At 40.2% G+C, this 19,454-nt stretch overlaps 1 protein-coding gene across 1 annotated transcript; it reads left to right on the plus strand.

Moving 5' to 3' along the window:
* The first annotated feature begins 10,355 nt into the window (after nucleotides 1–10,355).
* LOC107040138 lies at nucleotides 10,356–11,224 on the plus strand. The gene is made up of 2 exons (XM_015260080.1): nucleotides 10,356–10,409; nucleotides 10,457–11,224. Exons 1-2 carry the CDS (start codon nucleotides 10,356–10,358, stop codon nucleotides 11,222–11,224), a joined length of 822 nt encoding a protein of 273 aa, XP_015115566.1.
* The last annotated feature ends 8,230 nt before the right edge of the window (nucleotides 11,225–19,454 follow it).

Below are 19,454 nucleotides of genomic sequence, written 5' to 3' on the forward strand. Positions count from 1 at the left end.
TTAGAATTAGCAGTTTACAAATTTGTAAGTTACAAATTAATTTTGTATTCTTTTCTTTTATTTTTGATTTTTCAAAATATAGACTCGCAAGAGTTAGTTTAAACAAAATTCTCCTTTTTTTTATTTCTCAACCTTTGTTTCTTCTCCAATAAGTTTTTTTTATTTTTTATTTACGTATCAACCTACAATGGGTTATTTACAATAATATAATTGAATATTTCAATTGAATATAATTTACACTGGTTTACATTTCTATATTTTAAGGCCATTGGTTTTCACAAACTGGTGAATTATTTCTAATGGTTTCGTGTTTTTAGAAGCCAGAAATGCACCTACGGTGAATGGTCTAGGACAACGAAGTTGAATCAATTTTTTAACCATTTGATCTCTTCCGTTAGCATAGAGAGGGCAATACCAGATGACATGGTCTATATCCTGAGTTTCAGCGTTGTCCCCACAAGTGCATTCCGGGCTGCTTACTACATTTATTTTATATAATGAGTGATTTAGATGGTAATGGTTCAACCTAGCCCTATTTACCAACACTACTAGTTCTCTGGGAAGTTTTTTCCCCAAATACCACGGTTTTTTATTTTTGTTCCAGAATCTATTAAAGTAATATTTCCCTTTAAGTTTTATTGCCTTCCTAGCTTCAGCCACGATCGTATTGATAGTACTGAGGTACCCTTCTGATTTGAAGAGAGCCTTGAAATCTGATGCTGGAACCAGAAGCGAACTTTCTTCTGTTGCGTTTTTGGCGAGGGAGTCTGCCATCTCGTTCCCTTCGACCCCCACATGTGCAGGAATCCAGCGGAAGACTATTTCCGTATTAGATGAATTTTCATTGATGAAAGTAGAATATTTGTTTTTCAAGTCTAAAATATATGGATTGATATGTGGATTAAAACTAATGGATTCTAGGCTTTGTAATGCACTAAGGGAGTCAGAGAGAACAAGATGGTTGAGTTCCTTATGCTCCCAAGCTATATCTAAAGCCATATTCAAAGCAATACTCTCTGCTGTATAAATTGAACAGTGTTCATTCAGGGTAATGGCTTTGTTTATGCCCAAATCCGGACAATAACATGCAGCACCTACATAATCTGTGCCTGGATCTTTGTTTCCATCAGTATACATAATGTTCCAATTTTTAAACATTTTTTCAAGCTGATCTCCTAGAGCTTTATTAGGAGCTGGACAGGATTTGACATTCTCTCCAAGGTCACTGGTTGTTTGAATCGATGTGAGAATAGTATTGTAATCATTTATGTACGTGATGAAATTGGAGTGGGATATCAGTGACGCTTCGAGGGGTAATACTTGCCTAATGCTTTTTGTGATTAATTTATCTCTGTGTCGTATTTTATTTCTTTTTTCTTTAAATATAAGGGAAATTGTGTCGCAAACTTGTGATGATTTATTACTAAGGACTTTTATAAGAAACGTTTTGGTCAGAAATATGGCTCTATCTTTGATAAGCATTAGCTTAGATTCGCCTATTAATACATTAGTAGGCGTACTCCGTCTGTAACCTATGGCAAACCGGATAGCCGCGTATTGAATTGATTCCAGTTTCGCTAAATATTTTTTGGTGCTGGGAAAATAAATGATGAGTCCATAGTCCAAAATTGACCTAATGTAACTCTTGTATAGTGCTATCAATGTTTCTGGATCCGCTCCCCACCATGTCCTTCGCAGATATTTGATGATATTGAGAGCTTTGAGGCATCTGTGTTGCAATATGTCGATTTGGTGATTGAAATTAAGTTTCTGATCAAAATGTATGCCTAAAAATCTTGCTGTGGGTGACGAGTTAATCTTGCGTACTTATTCTTATCTGTGTATTTTCTGGTGGGGTGCCCTTTTTACTGAACCTTAACGCGACTGTTTTTTCAGGAGCAATGTCTAGTCCTAATGCTTTCATATTAACCATGAGTTGATCAATGGATTTTTCCATAATTTCCCTGTCTGTTTCAAAATCAGTAATACGGACATACAGCGCTATATCGTCTGCAAAGGGAGATGCTTCAATTCTGGCGTTTAATTTTCTCAATATATTTCTTGTATAAATTGTATACAAGAGGAGAAAGGACTCCACCTTGGGGCAGCCCTTTATATGTAGTTCTAGTATCATTTCCTAGTGCCTCACAGTGTAAATATCTTTTGTGCGTAATGAACTTAATGAATCTTAATAAAGAGTTGGAGCAGCCAATCTCTGCGAGTATATCCATTAGAATATCACCGATAACGTTGTCAAACGCTCCGGTGACGTCCAGAAACACTGCTAGCATATGCTCTTGATCTCTAAATGCATCTTCCGCATGCAGAGTGAGGTTGACTAAGTTATCTCTGCAGGATAACCCTGACCTAAATCCTGTTTGTGCAAATGGAATTTTACGATTACGTTCTAACCACCATTGTAATCTATTCTTCAACAAAGTTTCATATAATTTGAGCAGACAAGAAGTTAACGCTATAGGCCGAACTCCGGAGTTGTTGGCCTTCGGGATGAAATGTAGATAGGAATCTCGCCATTCTTCTGGAAAATTTCCGGTGCGGTGTATGTCATTAAAAATATCCAATAATATTAATTTTAATAGAACTGGAAGTCTGTTAAGGAGTCTATAGTCAATTCCGTGTAATCTTGGGGCTGATTTTTTATTACGGTGATGTAATGCGTACTTAAATTCGTCAAATGAGAAGGATTGATCAAAAAGAGGATTAGGATCCGTAAGAGGAATGTTTTTAGAGTCTGTTGGACAGCGTTCAGGAGTCAGCTTGTTCACTGCTTGTAAGCTCTTGACCCGTATTTCAATATTATCTCTGGGAGCTTTTACATTCGTATTAATCCACGATTGTTTTAGAACTTTACAAGTGTTCCAAAAGTACTTAATGTTTGTTCGAGCATTCAAACTCTCTGTAAATTTCATAAAGCATTGTTTCTTTTTTTTTGAACGTTTTTTTTAGCAATAGCGACTGATTTCTTATATTCTATGAGGTCGTGAAGTGTTTTGGAATATCTCCATTTCTTATAGTCCGCGCGCCGCAATCTATAACCCTTGGAACAATCCTCATCCCACCATTTTACCGGATTTCTATGTATCTTTGGTGCAACTAATTTTTTTTTTTGGCGTACATTTAGCGACATTAGTGGTAATAATGTTGATAAAAATTCTATATTTATCGGGGGGACTGAGATCCTCATATGTTGGAGCTAGAAATTCTACAAATGTTTTAGTCAGTAATATAGTTAGTCTTTCCCAGTCGGTGTGCACTGAAGTGATCTTGTGTGACTTTTTAATATACTGATTTTTGCGAACATTAAGATTAATGTATAATGGATAATGATCTGAACCCCAGTTCTCATCATGAGCGCTGACATCAATAATGTCTGCAATCTCTGGACAACTCATAACTAGATCTATGTTCGACAATTTTCCTCTGTAACTATCTATGTGTGTGTACGTATTCGTGTTATGAAGGAAAATGTAATTTCTCTCTATACAGTCGTATAGCCTGTACCCGTCAGGAGTGTTTTTGAGACAGTTCCACGCACGAGAGTGGGCATTTAAATCACCCATAAATAAACAGTTTTCAAGAGATCTGTAAACATCTATTATCATTTGCCAATGCTCACGATCGAGACTGTCCTCTGGATTTCTATAGCATGCTAAAATATTAATTTTTGGTGTTACATTGTTGATGTCTATGGCTGCTAACTCTACACTAGGATGTGGATTGGTTATATTTTCATGAATTTTAACAGAAAGGTAATTTCTTATATATATGATGATACCTCCGCTTTGCCTGTCTTTGTCCATTCGATGAGTGCGAAATCCTGAGTATCCGTAAGACCGATCATCTGCCGGATTGAGCTTGGTTTCTACCCCAACGAAGATGTCCAGATCCTCCAAAGCGCGTTCAACGTCTTCTCGATGACTATTGATGCCTCTGATGTTCCAAAACATGACTCGCAGGTTGCAGTTAGATGTAGTTCCATTGGTTTGTTGGTTTTCTTGTGAGTCCTCCATGATGACAGTTAATTTTGGGAAGAAGCTGTCAGGTAGCCATCTTCATCCGGATTCATCCCGAGGTTTTCTAATTTATTGGCCATGTTTGTCATTCTCCCCTTAAAAGTGATGTCGTCAATGTATGGATACAAACACCTTATGGTAGTGACAACTTGTAAAGGGTCTTTGTTGATTTCTTGGGTAAGTTTTCGAATGTCTTTGGTGTCGAATGATTTGTCAACAAAGTCGAAAAACTGATCATAGGTGATAACATAATCATCAGGGTTGTTCCTCACGATTCTGGCTGCTCGTGCTGAATGTGCTCGCATAAATTCTGGAGTGAGCACACGTGATTTTCCACTCTTTGATTTTTTAGTTTTTCTTCTCTCTGGAACCTTAGAAAATCCAAAATCTTCTCCTTTCTCGCCTGTGTTGTTGTCTGTATCAGTTGTGTCATTGTCTATTGCAGACAGAGAGCGTTTTGCGTCGTTCTGCTGCTCATATTCCATTTGATCCTAGGATAGGATTAACGATGTATTTACAGTAATCCCATCATCGCCGTCATGAACCCTTCGCTCTGTGTTTACTCGTGCAGGTGTTACAGTTTCTTCAGTTTCTTCGTTCAATTGTTGTGATTTCACTATCGGCTGTAACTGGCCATTGTTGGTTCTCTGTCGTTCAATCCTATAAGCTATGCTCTGTCTCTGTCTTAATGCTGGATTGTGAGGGCAATTTTTAGCGATGTGACCCGTCTTGTGACAAGTAAAACAGGCATTACTGTCAACAGCGGCCGTAATCATGTACTGCAGACTTTCATGAAACACTTTGATCTTCTCAGAAATTTTCAGGACATCTTCCTCCTTAATCTGAAAATGTCTTCTCGAACTCCCAACGTTGTATCCCTCTCTATCTAGGTTGTAGGTGATAGTGGTTAATTTCGTGACTGGCTCGATGCTCAGTTCATTGAGAGCATTCTCAATTGCTGAATTTGAAATTCTGGGTGAAACATTCGACAGAATAACTTTCCTGGTTTTGTCTTTTTCTGGAATTATAGTGAGCTTGTTCGAACCTATGAGAATGCTGACATCAGGTGACGTGATTTTGTCAACAAGCTCTGGAGAACTGAGGTACATCGAGATTTGGTTGCCAAGTGGTCTGTCGGCCGCGAGTATACTGGAGGGTCCCAAGAAATCGCCAATTGCATAAATATACTCTCTGATTCTTACACCTTGGATAGCATTAATCAAGATCCCTTGTTCTTCAGTCGGCTACTTTTCTGGTACATGTGAGTGGCTAGTTGCTTGTGCGAATGTTCGCTGTTGCTGAGGTTGCGTGCTAGGTGCAGTTGCATCGTTGCCTGCCATTGCTTCTGTCATTTTCCCCGCGATGAATGGAGAAAATCTAGTGGCAAACAGCCAAGAGCCGCCCTCGTTTGGGCTAAACTCGTATATTATTCGTTATCCGAGATACAAATTCACACAGTAAACACTGGTAAGATTTCACGGAGCGACTTCAAAACACGTCTTAACTCGACGAAGGTCCAGACTGGACTCCCTCCAACAAGTTCTTTTGAAGTTTCTATTAAAAATTGAAATTTAGTTTTGTTAACTAACTCTATAAAGAGTAATTTACTCGAGTTACGGTTTTTACTTAAAATTGAATCTCTTCAAATTTCATTTCGGTTTAAGAGTCAAGTTTATGTCAGTGATTAGTTTCATGTTATATTCCTAAATTGCCTTGGGATATTGATCACCTTTGAGATAACACGATCTTGAATTTTAAGATTGAAAATTCAAGATCCGAGTAGAATCTAAATCTAAGATCCGAAAGGTGATTTAAGAACGTGAGGTGTAAGATACTTTGCGAATATAAGATGTGCGCAGCGATTAAGATCCAAAATATAAGATCATTTCCGGATCTTTCATTAAAATTAATTCATTGTCTTACAGCTACATTCATTCGTTAACTTATCGATGTAGGAATTCATTAATTCATAAAATTAGTGGTTTACGGCTCTCTTGATACATCAATTGATTGATTGATTGATTTATCAATTTATTAACTTATGCAATTCATACAACAAATGACTATAGATAAATATCGAAAGCTCCGAATCTCGATACTAATGTCAAGAGACGACTATTATGGTTCAAGGGACAAATATAAATAGATCAATGTCATGAGACAACTGTAAAAAGACAATTTTTTTTCTGACAATAATTTAATGTCATCACTGCAAAAACTACGGTCTTACGAGCGGTCTGAAACTAAGATCCAAGATCGTAAGACCAATAAACGTTCTTAAAATCAGACCAATTTCCGATTTTAACATGCATGCGATCTTACACGGAGAGAAAAGTCGGGGTAAAATTCCAGTGCTCGGCACCAGAAACGAGGCGCAAACTGCCGAACTCCCATATTTTAATCGAAATAAGAATAAAAATTCTAGATCAGCACGGAAATTTTGCTGTAAGTTAATCAATTTTTGCAATGAAGCACGAGAAAAATTCTAGAACTGGCACTAGAAAATTTCCCGGTGTCAATTTTGTGGGGAATTCCGTAGAAAATTGTGGGAAAAACTTCATTAATTCTTGGTAACATTAGAAATTTTATTGTGCAGTTGGAGAATTTTTATAGTGTTAGAATAGCACTAGAACTTTTGCCATTCTTCCTATCCTCGTACGTGTCCGCGCGACATCGACAGCGTTCGGCTCGCCGAAGTGAGTCGAACAGCTGCACTCGGGAGTCCCGAGTGGAGACTTACAAATGACGTCTTCAACGTCGGGTAACGTTAGCGCGTGTTCTGCAGAATTATGTGATAATCAGGGATTATTGGGCTTATTTTTCTCTGAAAGTCTGATTAACCATATCAAATTTGTGGGAAAAAAAAGTGTGAAACAATTGGTCATAGAAATTGTTGAAAATTACTGACATTATTCAGTGATGACGTTTTAAGATAATGTAATTCTCTGTAATCGTGGAACAAATGCAATAAAAAAAAATCTATAAAAATAATTCGTTGGCTTAATGCTCATTTTTGTTGATACTGTAGTACATTAATTTAAATAACGTTGATGTTATTAATGAATAATTAAAGGGAAAAAAAAATTGTGGCCGGGGAAAATTTTTTTGTCTGTCGAGTAATTTTTCGTTTGCCGATGAAGAAGATTTCGTGATGAAACGTCAAATTTTCTAGTGCCGAAGGGGAAATTTTCATGTGCTGACACATTGCGCCTCGATTCTAGTGCAGCACTAGAATTTTTCCCGGAATTTCCCCACAAAAATTGTCTGACTTTTCTCTCCGTGTACACATTTTAAGATCGTTCATGAGTCTGATCATAGGAATAAGATCCCTTTCCGATCTTCAATTTTAAGATCGCAACTTTAAGATCGGAAACGGGTCTGATTCTAAGATCACTTGGTTGGTTTAAGTTCGGTGACATGTAAGACCGATTGCCAATGTAAGATCGATACAACGATTAAGAAGGAAAATGTAAGACCAATTTAGAGTCTTAGATGAAACTGTACTAATCAATCGATAAAAACTCAGGCCCGGTCGCTCGCTTCGCTGGCTCCCTCGTTGGGGTCTGACCGGTAGGGATTGGTGGAATTGGGCGTGACCCATTATGGGTCGAACCAATAATTTCCTGACCGATTCCTCGTTTTCTGTTCATTAGAAAAACACGCAGGGGCCGAGCCTATCCGACAGAAGGCATGTGACCGTTACTTTACGCGTTATAAGTCTTGACATTCCTTTATTTCTACCAATTCCATTGGTGGTATGCTTCCGAATGAATCCGTTGCAATTCTATTACAAAAAATTAGTCTAGGTTGTTGGTCGCTCGCTTCGCTCGCTCCCATTGGTTTTCAACTTGAGTGAGGTAACTTTAAATTTGAAAAATTTTCAATTCCAAAATTTTTCAACTTTAAAGTTGATCCACTCCAAACTTTTCGAACTTTTTTTCCAACTTTTCCCTTTTTTCAAACCGCAAAATTCCAAAGTTTTTTTAAGAAAATAAACTACCGCTGAGACGATTCCGCTGAAAATCCACTGAGAATCAACTCATATGAAGAAACATTGATTATATAAAATTGATGCAAATCCCATCGTTATTTCACGGAGAATTGTCGAATTTGCATGAAATTAATGCTTTTTGGCATTTTTTCAGGAGTTTTATGCAAATTTCCAAAAAACTGCTGAGTGGATTTTTCTCATAAACTAGTCAGTTCTAAGTTACATTAACACGCATCGATTGAGAAAAGAAAGTTTGGAATCGCTTCATTCAGTCACAAGATATCGTTGGACAAAATTTCTGTCACATAGACACACACACACACACACACACATACAAACATGTCTTCGAAATTGTATCAGGATGATTCAAGAGACCAAGAAATGTAAAGAAATCATGGAAATTTCACATTCGATTTTCGGAGTCATTACAATAACTTCCTCCCTTCAGGTGGGGAAGTTAATAAGTAATTTCTCCGGGGAAATACCCATAGAAGGAAAGTTTCTTCGCAGATTGAATAAACGCTGGGGTCATGCCACAGTGTTACATCGTAACAAATGCGAAGGTTTGAGGCCGCGTTCACATGCTGGTGATAAGCGACGGCAGCACCTTACAGGTGCCGTTGTCGCTGGTATGTGCCCGCGCCGATGGTTATGGGTAGGCGGCAAATGGTGGTAGCACCTGACAAGCACTTCTCGCTCGACGGGGTGTACGCATGTCGACGGACGCTATGGAGTCAGTTAGCAAAAACCGACACTGAAGCGTGTATCGAGCTCTAACAAAAAATCCAACTTTTATCGAGTCATTTTGACTTTAAACCAAAACGAGCCCAACGGGTTCAACAAAGTGAATCAACTAATGACAAACTAGTGCACTAGTGAAACGAAATTCATTCGCAAGTGGCATGAATTAACGATCGAACGAACGATTAACCAACGGCACAAAATCACACGATTTCAAAATTCAAAATTCAAAATTTTCAAAATTTTCCAACTTCAAAGTTAACCCACTCTAAAATTTCCCAACTTTCCCTTTTTTTAATTGCAAAATTTGAAAGTTTTATTTAAAAAACTCAACAGCCACTGAGGGGTTGTTTGCTTATAATCTTAAAGGTATTTCGCTTAAAATCCAGTGAGAATCAAGTTATTACACAAAATTAATTCAAATCCCATCGTTACCTTAGGTAAAATGGTCAAATTTCTATGAAATTAACCCTTTTTGGCATTTTTTTACAAGTTTTATGCGGATATATAAAAAACCGCTGAGTCAATTGTTTTGATAAACTAATCAGTTCTAAGTCACATGAACACGCATCGTTTAAAGGAAGAAAAAAATCAATCGCTTCATTCGTTCAGGAGATATCGTTGGACAAAATTTTGGTCTCATACGTACACACACACACACACACACACGTACAGACATGTCTCCACGAATCCTTTCGGCGAGGAACGCCTTTACCCTCCGAGAGTTTTCGCAGGTTAGGAGGTCCTGCAACGTGGCGCGTCCCCAGGTGGTGGATGGGGGAATGCTCAATATTCTGAACTGCCGTTCAGAATATAAGGTATCGACTAAATAAAATACGTCGGCGCGAACCAACACCTTACGAGAAACCCAACTCTAAAAGCGGTGTGCAGGGTGGGCTCCCTAAAACACCTCCGGGTCAGGCTCCCGATAACAGCTAGTACAAAGATGATGAGTGATGAAAAAATTGAAAGTTCCCATGCGGGTAGCCTTAACAAGGAGAATCCCGCCATCAGTTCTGATGCCGGCTTCATGGATTATGGGAGGAGCCAATCATCACATTCATTAAAGGTGGACCACTTGGCCTTTCATGCATCAAGTGGAGCAGGGTCTCAGACCCAGCAGGGGACGGAGCTCAGTGCTCCAAATGGAGGAATGGAGCACAAGCAGGCATGGGATCGCCACGAAAAGCTCATCGAAGACCTGTTACTACAGGTAACAGACAAGTCTAGGCGAACTATCAATGAAGGTATTCGCCGGCTCGCAAGAAGTATCCAGGCTTCTGCTAAGCGGCTCAGATCGACGCATGAAGCCATACCAAAAGAGATGGTGGAGGATGCAGGATCCCAAAAGACGTCCCAAGAGCAGGTTGTTCAAAACACTGTGGACAAAAAGAAGAGAAATGGGGAATCGCCTGGAACCTATTCCGATTCGCTCAAAAGGTCCAAGCAAGAGAAGACTCCGAGCCCACCCAAACGGGTCACGACACCGCACCAGAAGAGGGAGTCGAAGAGGAATGAACCTTTCTCAAAGGAGCTTGCCAAGGACAAGTAAACCAAGGGCAAGACCAAACAAGATAGGTCTAACGAGGATGAGGCCAGGGAAGACCAAGGCTGGCAGAAATGGAAGCAAAGAAGGAAGAAAGGTGACCCGACTTCAAAGTCGCTACGGGGAAACCCGAACCCGAAGCAGACTCAGAAAAAGTTGGCGGTCAGGCCGAAAGCGCTGATCATTCACCTAAAGGAAAAGGAGAAATACGCAGAAATCCTTAGGCGGGTTAAGAAGGACAGCGCCTGCGAGAAGGCCAGTGAATGCGTCGAGAAGATCAGACGTACAACAACAGGAGACATGCTAATCATCTTGAGCAAGAAGACGACCGTTGAGGGCTCCCAGTTACCGTCAGCCATTGTTGATCTCCTTGGAGAGAAAGCTGAAATACTGAGTAAGGAGCCGTTGGAAGAGCTCGAGACCAAAGACCTCGATCTGGAGAGGGAAAAGGAAGATGTTCTTGAAGCCCTACGTAAAGTAGTAGGTGAGGAGCATAAAATAGGCTCTGAGGTCGTCAGATCCTTACGTATGGCATATGGAGGAACCCAAACTGCCTCGGTGACACTCACGGCAGCTGCCGTGAAGAAAATCCTGGGGGAGGATGATCATGGGAAGATCAAGATCAGCTGGGTGAACTGCCGTATCCGAAGAGTGCAGAAACCGGTCAAGTGCTTCAAGTGCTGGCACTACGGACACCTCGCCACCAGGTGTCCAAGCGCAATTGACCGATCTAAGGTCTGCGTGAGGTGTTCAGAGAACGGCCACCAAGCCAAGGAGTGCCAGAATGATCCTCTATGTGCCCTTTGCAGTGAAAATGGCAGTACAAAGAATTGTGCCCATGTCGCTGGTAGCAGTAGATGCCCAGCATACAAGGAGGCACTCCAGAAGCTGACCAGCAAAAGGCGACCATAGGAGGGAAAACCGCAAGGTGTTACAGCTAAACCTCAATCACTGTGAGGACGCACACGATCTGCTCACGCAAACGGTGCGGGAGCTGAAACTTGACCTCGTCATGATCTCGGAGCCATATCGACGTCTTGACACTCAATGCTGGATTACTGACGCCAGTGGGAAGGCTGTAATCTGGGCTTGTGGGAATCATTCATTTCAGAGCATCACCGGAAATAGCAAACAAGAGGGCTTCATAAAGGCTAAGGTTGATGGAATTCATTACTACAGCTGCTATGCCCCGCCAAGTCTTTCCTTTGATGAGTTCACGGACTTCCTAGATAGACTGATCGAGGATGCGAAGCAGCATTTCCCCCTGGCAATAGCCGGTGACTTCAACGCCTGGGCAGTCGATTGGGGGAGTAAGAGGACGAACACCAGAGAACAAGCTTTACTGGAAGCCATGTCATCGTTGGACGTGGTTCTGCTGAATAGTGGTGATGAATCAACCTTCGTGAGGGGAGAGAAGAGCTCAATTGTGGACCTTACCTTCGTGAATAGCAGCCTTGCAAAAAGGAACTACTCATGGAGAGTATCTGATATCTACACTGCCAGCGACCACCGTGCGATAATCTGGGAGACATGTACTCGAAAGAGAGTCGCCTTAAGGACTAAAAAGACCAACTGTATTGGCTGGAGAGTGAGCACCTTTGATTCGAGCACTTTCTCAGCAGCACTGTATAATCGCCCGATTAGCGGAAACAATGATACTGAGAAGGCACACAACATCATGAAGAGAGTGACAGAATCATGCGATGCCACCATGGCCAGGAAGCGGACCACAAACCAGCCTCCACCGGTATATTGGTGGAATGAAACTATTGCCATCCTATGGAAGGAGTGTAATAGAGCCAGGAGATTGGAACAGCGTAGCCGGAAGAAGCCGAACTCGGAAGAACTAAGGATGAGGTATAAGAAGGCACGCCGTAAACTCAGCAAAGCAATCAAGTGCAGTAAAAAGCAAACTTGGGGTAAGCTACTTGCTGAGGTGGAAGATGACCCATGGGGCAGACCATATAAGGTTGTGATGATGCGCCTCAAAAGTCAACAAATGCCGTTACCAAGGTGTCCTGGACTGTTGATGGAAAATGTCGCGGTTCTGTTTCCACACCAACCAGAACTATACCATACTGGCGAGCGAGATAGGATGATGGCTCCACGAATCACCAAGGAAGAGCTGATGGAAACCTGTAACAGAGTGGGTAACATCAAAGCTCCTGGTCTAGATGGAATCCCAAACATCGCTCTGAAATCAGCTATCCACGCGATGCCGGCGCTGTTCCTGGAAGTGTACAACGAATGCCTGACAGAGGGCACCTTCCCAGCCACGTGGAAGCACCAGAGACTAGTACTACTCCCAAAAGGGAATAAACCACCAGACGACCCCTCATCATATCGTCCCCTCTGTATGCTCGATACCGCTGGCAAGATTCTCGAGCGTATCGTCCACCAAAGGATAGAAGCCACGGTTGAACCCCTATTAGTTGGGAATCAATATGGTTTTCGAAAAGGTCGATCAACCTTAGATGCCATCAACCTTGTCATCGGTACCGCCAAGAAAGCGATTGCAGAGGAAAGATGACTCAATGGCACGAAGGAGTACTGTTTAGTAGTAACACTGGATATCAAGAATGCCTTCATTTCAGCCAGGTGGAACTGCATTATGAAGGCTCTTGTAGGGCTGAACGTACCAGGTTACTTGCAGAGGATGGTTGACAGCTATTTCACCGGAAGGGTCCTCAAGTATGACACGGAGTGTGGTTCCAAGCATTATGAAGTTACAGGGGGAGTGCCTCAAGGCTCAGTCCTCTACTATGGAACATTATGTACGATGGGCTTCTGAAGCTGAAACTGCCACAAGGGACTAAGCTCGTTGCATTTGCAGGTGATGTGGCCGTAGTCATTGTTAGGAAATACCTGGAGCAGGTAAACCGTGTGTTCAATACAACGACTGAGACGATCCGTAAATGGATGGACTCTGTAGGCCTAAACCTTGCGGAGCACAAGACAAGAAGTCGTGTGATCAAGAAGCCGTATTGATCACTAGCAGGAAAAAAATCGAGACGATCACGCTGCGAGTCGGGTCTTGTGAAATTACCTCCCAGCCATGCATTCGATACCTGGGGGTGATGATAGATGCACGACTCAACTTCAAGCAACAAGCGGAGCAAGTGGGTGCCAAGGCGTCTGGCGTTAGATCCACCTTATCACGCCTCATGCCCAATATCGGGGGACCCAAGCAGAGAAGAAGAGCACTGTTGTCTTCAGTGATAACTTCGGTGCTCACATATGCTATTCCCATTTAGGGGGATGTACTCCAGCTGCAGGAAGCGCGACGTAAGATCGCACCAGTCTATCGACTCAGTGCCCTTAGAGTCGCAAGTGCATACCGGACGGTTTCTGAGGATGCAGCGTGTGTCATCGCAGGACTGTTGCCGATAAAAGTACTGGCTGAGGAGCGGAAAGCCCTGTATAAGCGTAGGAGATCCGAAGCGCTGAGTCCCGAGGAGTTGACGTGTGAAGAGAGGCGAAACAGCCTGAGGCGATGGCAGCTGAAGTGGGACAACTCCACCAAGGGGAGATGGACTTACCGCCTGATCCCAAAGGTGGATGTCTGACTGAATCGCGGCCATGGAGACGTGAACTACTACCTGACGCAGATGCTTTTGGGGCACGGATGCTTTAGAGCGTATCTTCATAAATTCAAACATGAAGATTCCTCGAAATGTCCAACCTGCCCAGAAGTGGATGATGATGCGGAGCATGTGTTCTTCGCATGCCCGCGTTTTAGTGAGACCAGGCATATCTGGGTGTCCACACTAAAAATGGAAGTACTGCCTGAAAATCTAACGGATGTATTTCTATCATCGCAGGCAGCTCGGGACGCAACGAGTCACTTTGCGCCTGAAGTCATAAAAGAGCTCAGGAAAGAGGAACGCGAGCGCAAGGCTGCAACACAGGCGGGAAACCTACTGGAACCTCCTACCTACACCCAACACCTTTGTAGGCTAGGAGGACGTACATAAGGTTGGAATGAGGAAGAGCAAACAGCTGAGACCTCCCTCGTGACGTAATACCTAACGGTGGTGCCGCGAGGGAAAGAAAAGGTCAAAGATTACTGGTATCATGTTTGGTTATGTAGTCCGTAGGGATTGCCCATTCGCCAGCAAATACATGGAAACCATGGTGCTCGTGGTCGCTACCATCTAAACCTGACCGATTCGGACACTACATTCCTCATACCATCAGTCTGGAGTATGTTAGTGCGTAAAAAGCATTTTTCCAATCATGAACCAGAAAAAAAAAACGTACAGACATGTCTTCAAAAATGTATCAGGATGATTCCGGAGGTCGAGAAATGTCGAGAAATCATCGAAATTCCACATTCGATTTTCGGGGTCATTACAATAACTTGCTCCCTTCGGGTCGGGAAGTTAATTAATTAATGAATCAATTTATCGATTGATTAGTAAATTGATATATAAATTTGCTCAATCATTAAATTAATGGTTTATTGAGTTACTAATTAAATTAACCATTAATCTTGACCCTTAGATTTTGAGCCGTAGATTTTGACCTTTATATTTTGACCTTGTATTTTGACCTTTGGTTTTTTACCTTTGTGACCCTTAAATTGGAAACCTTTAAATTTGACCCTGATATTCAGACAATTGTCGTTTGACTCTCATGACCCTCAAATTTTTACCCTTGCTATCTTACAATTTTGAACCTTCGATTTTGGCTTTGATATTCAGACACCTGTATTTTGACCCTTATGGTTCGTAAATTTTAACCCTTGTGACCCTTAAATTGGAAGCCTCAAAATATGATCCTTATATTCAGATCCTTATATTTTGACTCTTATGACCTTTAGATTTTGACCCTTGTGACCCTTAAATTCTTAACTTTGGATTTTGATTTCGGTATTCAGACCCTTGTATTTTGACCCTTACGACTCTTAGATTTCGACCCTTATGACCCTTAGAATTCGACGTTTGTGATCTTTAAATTCTGAAACTTGGATTTTTACTCTTATGTCGCGTGAGTTGTGCCAAAAGGTCGTATAAACATTTTTTTTCTATATTCTCGAAAATTTCTGCCAAAAGGTCGTATAAACACTTTCCTAGGGGATATGAAATCTCCACCTTTCAGATGATTCTGAGTCATCTGAACCTATCTTTTCGAAACCAAATTTTCAATTTTTACAAGGACTAAAAAATTATCGAGATACGCGGTAGCGTATCGGCCAAGAAAAGTTTTGACCGACTGAGCACAACATCAGGCCAAGAGTACCGCGTATCTATACACGACAGAACTTTCCCCTCCACTACCTCTAAATGATTTACATTCGGTATAATGAAAACGGGACAACAAATCGGGAAAGTGTCGTTAGTTACATTATATAAATCACCTATGAGCTTTTCAACGGTGTAACTATAGTATTTTTTGGATTAACAGTAAAAAAGATAGGCGTATAGCAACAAGTTGATATTCACATTCTCGCGATTCACACTATAAAGTGTGAGAATCAAGTTGTAACGTTGGCAGCGCCGGTCCAACTGGAGCTTCATATCCAACGTTGAAGTGTTGCCACCAGTGCATTTGAATGTGGGTTGTGATGTTGTTATGGAGAACCACAGAAAGTGTTCTTCTTCACGTAAAATCACTTATTAGAATGAAACGGAAAATCGACTCGGTGTTCTATTTTGTTTTCTCTCGTCGAAAATTCGAATTTCATCCCGCCATATCTATATTCATATGCGGACCTCGGACATAAAGGTAGGTTATGCACTATTTGCGAGGTTATCGGTTTATGTTTGGAATGTGACCAAAGGGAGATGTGTCGAAAATATTATGTGATCAAGTATTAAATGTCCGTGCATAGTTAAATTCGAAAAGAAAATATTTATTTTTCTCCGAGTGTAACAGAAAATGTTTTGATTCCATGGAAAAAAATTCACTAATTTAAGTGACAATGAAATGCGAACAATTTTGTGATTATTTAGGAAAAATTAGTAGGAGACGGTGGGATTAAATGGACACTTTGAACCCTTTCCAAAATGTTGATGTCTTATTGAAGTGCTGATGAAATAGATTTTTTTTTTAAATTAAAGTACAGTCAGCCCCTTTGTAATAAGCTTAGACTGAGCTCAATCGATAAATTTGTTCCCTGGTTATAAATATTGAAATATGAAGTCAGAAGAGTCCATTCCACCCAATGTTTCCCTAATATTTTTAAAAACAAAAAAAACAAAAACAGATGTTTTCAAAAAGAATTCTTTGTGAACATTTTGTTCGACTATTCCTATAAGGAAATCAGTTTATCTCTCCACGAAATACAATCCATATAGGAATCATCAGAGCAAAAATTGAATGAGGAACCAAATCAAGTCAGAAAATTGTTAATAGATGATTAAATTTCGAAATTCGGTGGAGAGAATAAATCTGGAGTAGAACTGTTTATTTCCCTTCAATTGTTGATTCAAAAAATGTTCTATCTTATGAAAAATGAATCAGTTAAATTGAATTGAAAAGAACAAATTTCACCGGAAGTAAAAACAGTCCTTGCTTATTTTGAAAAAAATAATGAAATCTACCTAAAAACACAAAAACAAATGTTTTTGTAAAAGAACTGGGCCAAGAAAAAGTTTTGTTTGATTCCTACTGGGCAATCGAAGTTTTTGAAAAATACATAAAAATAACAAAGGAAGCCAAGTTAGGAATTTTGAATAAATGGTGATAGTGCACATTCAGGTTTCTATAAGGAAAATAGTTCTCAATGAAATAAGTATTCTAAAAAATTCTCCATGAAATAAAAAATCAGTAGGAGCAGGACCAACGTTCTTGGCGCGGAGTTTTTCAATTGACTGTCTATTTCAATCTATTCCTCCATCCTTTGATCTGCGCCCAGGACGTCGGTCCTGCTCCTACTGATTTTTTATTTCATGTAGAATTTTTTTAGAATACTTATTCCATTGAGAACTATTTTTCTTATAGAAACCTGAATGTGCACTATTACCATTTATTCAAAATTCCTAACTTGGCTTCGTTTTTTAAATTCAAATTTCACCGGTTTTTCGTTGCAAGGGTTAACTTGCCAACGCGGCCATCGCCCGAGGGCCTTCAGCCAGGGAATGTTGAATGTGGAGTGGATTTTTCAGTTGAAAATTCCGTGGAATTTTCGGTTTGAAAATTGTGTTGAATTTTCAGTTGAATATTATGTGGAAAATTGTGATGAAAAATTGGTGTGGAATTTTAGCCCGGCCGGGGCTCGAACCTGGGAGCTTGAGGTTGTGAATCTCATGCTGCTACCAACTGCGCCATACAGCCGGGTTATTCGTTTTTTATTTCTATGTATTTTTCAAAAACTTCTATTTCTCAGTAGGAATCCAATAAAACTTTTTTTTGGCCCAGTTTTTTTACAAAAACATTTGTTTTTGTGTTTTTAGGTTGAAAATTCGGGCCTAATACCCAGTAAACATGCGATAGTTGAAAATACGTAGAATACGCGTGACGATGGTCGAAAAGACGTATATGGTCGAAAATTTAAACGCTGATGATATATGTCTTTTATACTACGTGTCTAAAAATCGTCTTTTTCAGGTCAATTCAAGTAACATAAAAATGCTATAGGCATCGACGCCAATTATACGTGGGGAAGACATCCATAATGCGTGTATACAGTACGCTTGAAAATGCGTGTTTGTAACTGCGACTAGTAGTTGACTATTGTGTTCCGTTTTCAAAGCGTTGAAGATGAGACGTCTATTCAACGAAAATATTTCTACCAGCCTTGAACGGAACGATTATGACACGTTCTTTCCACCGTCTCCAAATTCGTAAGAAAAACGAATATGTGTCCCGATGTTTAGGACGTTACAAAATGGTCTATAGGCCGTTTACCCAGGGGAGGGAAAAAATACGCCGTTTTTACTATAACTTTTTGAAGTTTTTCAAATTATTTTTTGTAATCGCTTTCCCGTCATCTCACCGGCCTCTTACTATTACATTCTATGGTAGCTGAAATTTTTTGCTCATAGCAATTGAAAATTAAAAACGGAAGGTATTTCGAAATTTCCCGCCGATACAGAGATCGTTTTAATCCATTATGCAAATCGCTTCAGAGTTTTATGCACTGTTCAAGATGAAAAAATATATTAGAAAGAGTCGATTGTTACTCCCGAATGCCATTGTGGAGGTTTGATTACCAGTGGGTAATCGTAGTAATACGAATTTATGAAATCTCGGGCTCAAATGGGTGTGAAAAGGAGTAAAATGATTCCATTATAACAGCAAGGTAAGTTTCCCACGAATTAATACTTCGTTATATCTAATATAAATAACTATTAATAAATTTTCGCGTAACTTGTTTTTCGTTATTTTTGTTCTGATGCACACAAAAAGCTTTACATTCCTCATATAATGCTATCTGAATCAATTTTTTTTTTACATATTATGTCTCTTTTGTTCCAATAAATAAAAGTAATTTGTTATTGAATTAATCACACCAGAGGGCAGAAAATAAAATCTTGGGTCAGTCCAAGAGCAGCCGAACCTTTAGGGTCAGTTGAGACTTGTTCGTCGCAGGCAAAAGGTCAGTTCGGCATATAACGCAGTCTTATTTTACTTATACCAATCCCTAAATGTGCTCGGATTTTTGTGTTTAAGAGTGTTAATCAATCAGGTGTGCTCATGTGAACAGAAAAGCCGTGTGAACATAATATTTCGATCAGATTTCATCGGGGCAACTCCCAAGAAAATTCAAATGGTGGAAAATTCGTAGAAAATTCGTCGAAATGGATAAAGAAGGTATATTTTATGTATATAAGACGTGTATGAAACGTGAATAATACGTCGAAAAATGTACGTGTCTGGGTTTTCCCCCAAAGTTTTTCCATTTGTTGAGTGGATATATGTTTTTATTTTTACGTTGCCACTCACGATCACAATTTTTGTAGCGAAATTTTCAAAACGTCATAATTTGATTGTTACTCAATAGTAAAAAAATAGGTTCACAAAGGGAATATTCTGTCACTAGTCGATGCAGAGAGTATATTATACGTATAATAGTGGTATTCGCTTGGGGGTTTCCCCTAAATGAAAGGAACATTCAGGGGAATTCTCATTTCCAATGGGGTGGGTTTTTCCCGTAGAACTTCTTCTCCACTCTTGAATTTTCATGTAATTATTCAAT

The sequence above is a fragment of the Diachasma alloeum genome, unplaced genomic scaffold (genome assembly GCF_001412515.2).
Source record: "Diachasma alloeum isolate Michigan unplaced genomic scaffold, Dall2.0 Dall_scaffold_00321, whole genome shotgun sequence".
In the NCBI taxonomy this organism is placed as follows: domain Eukaryota; kingdom Metazoa; phylum Arthropoda; class Insecta; order Hymenoptera; family Braconidae; genus Diachasma; species Diachasma alloeum.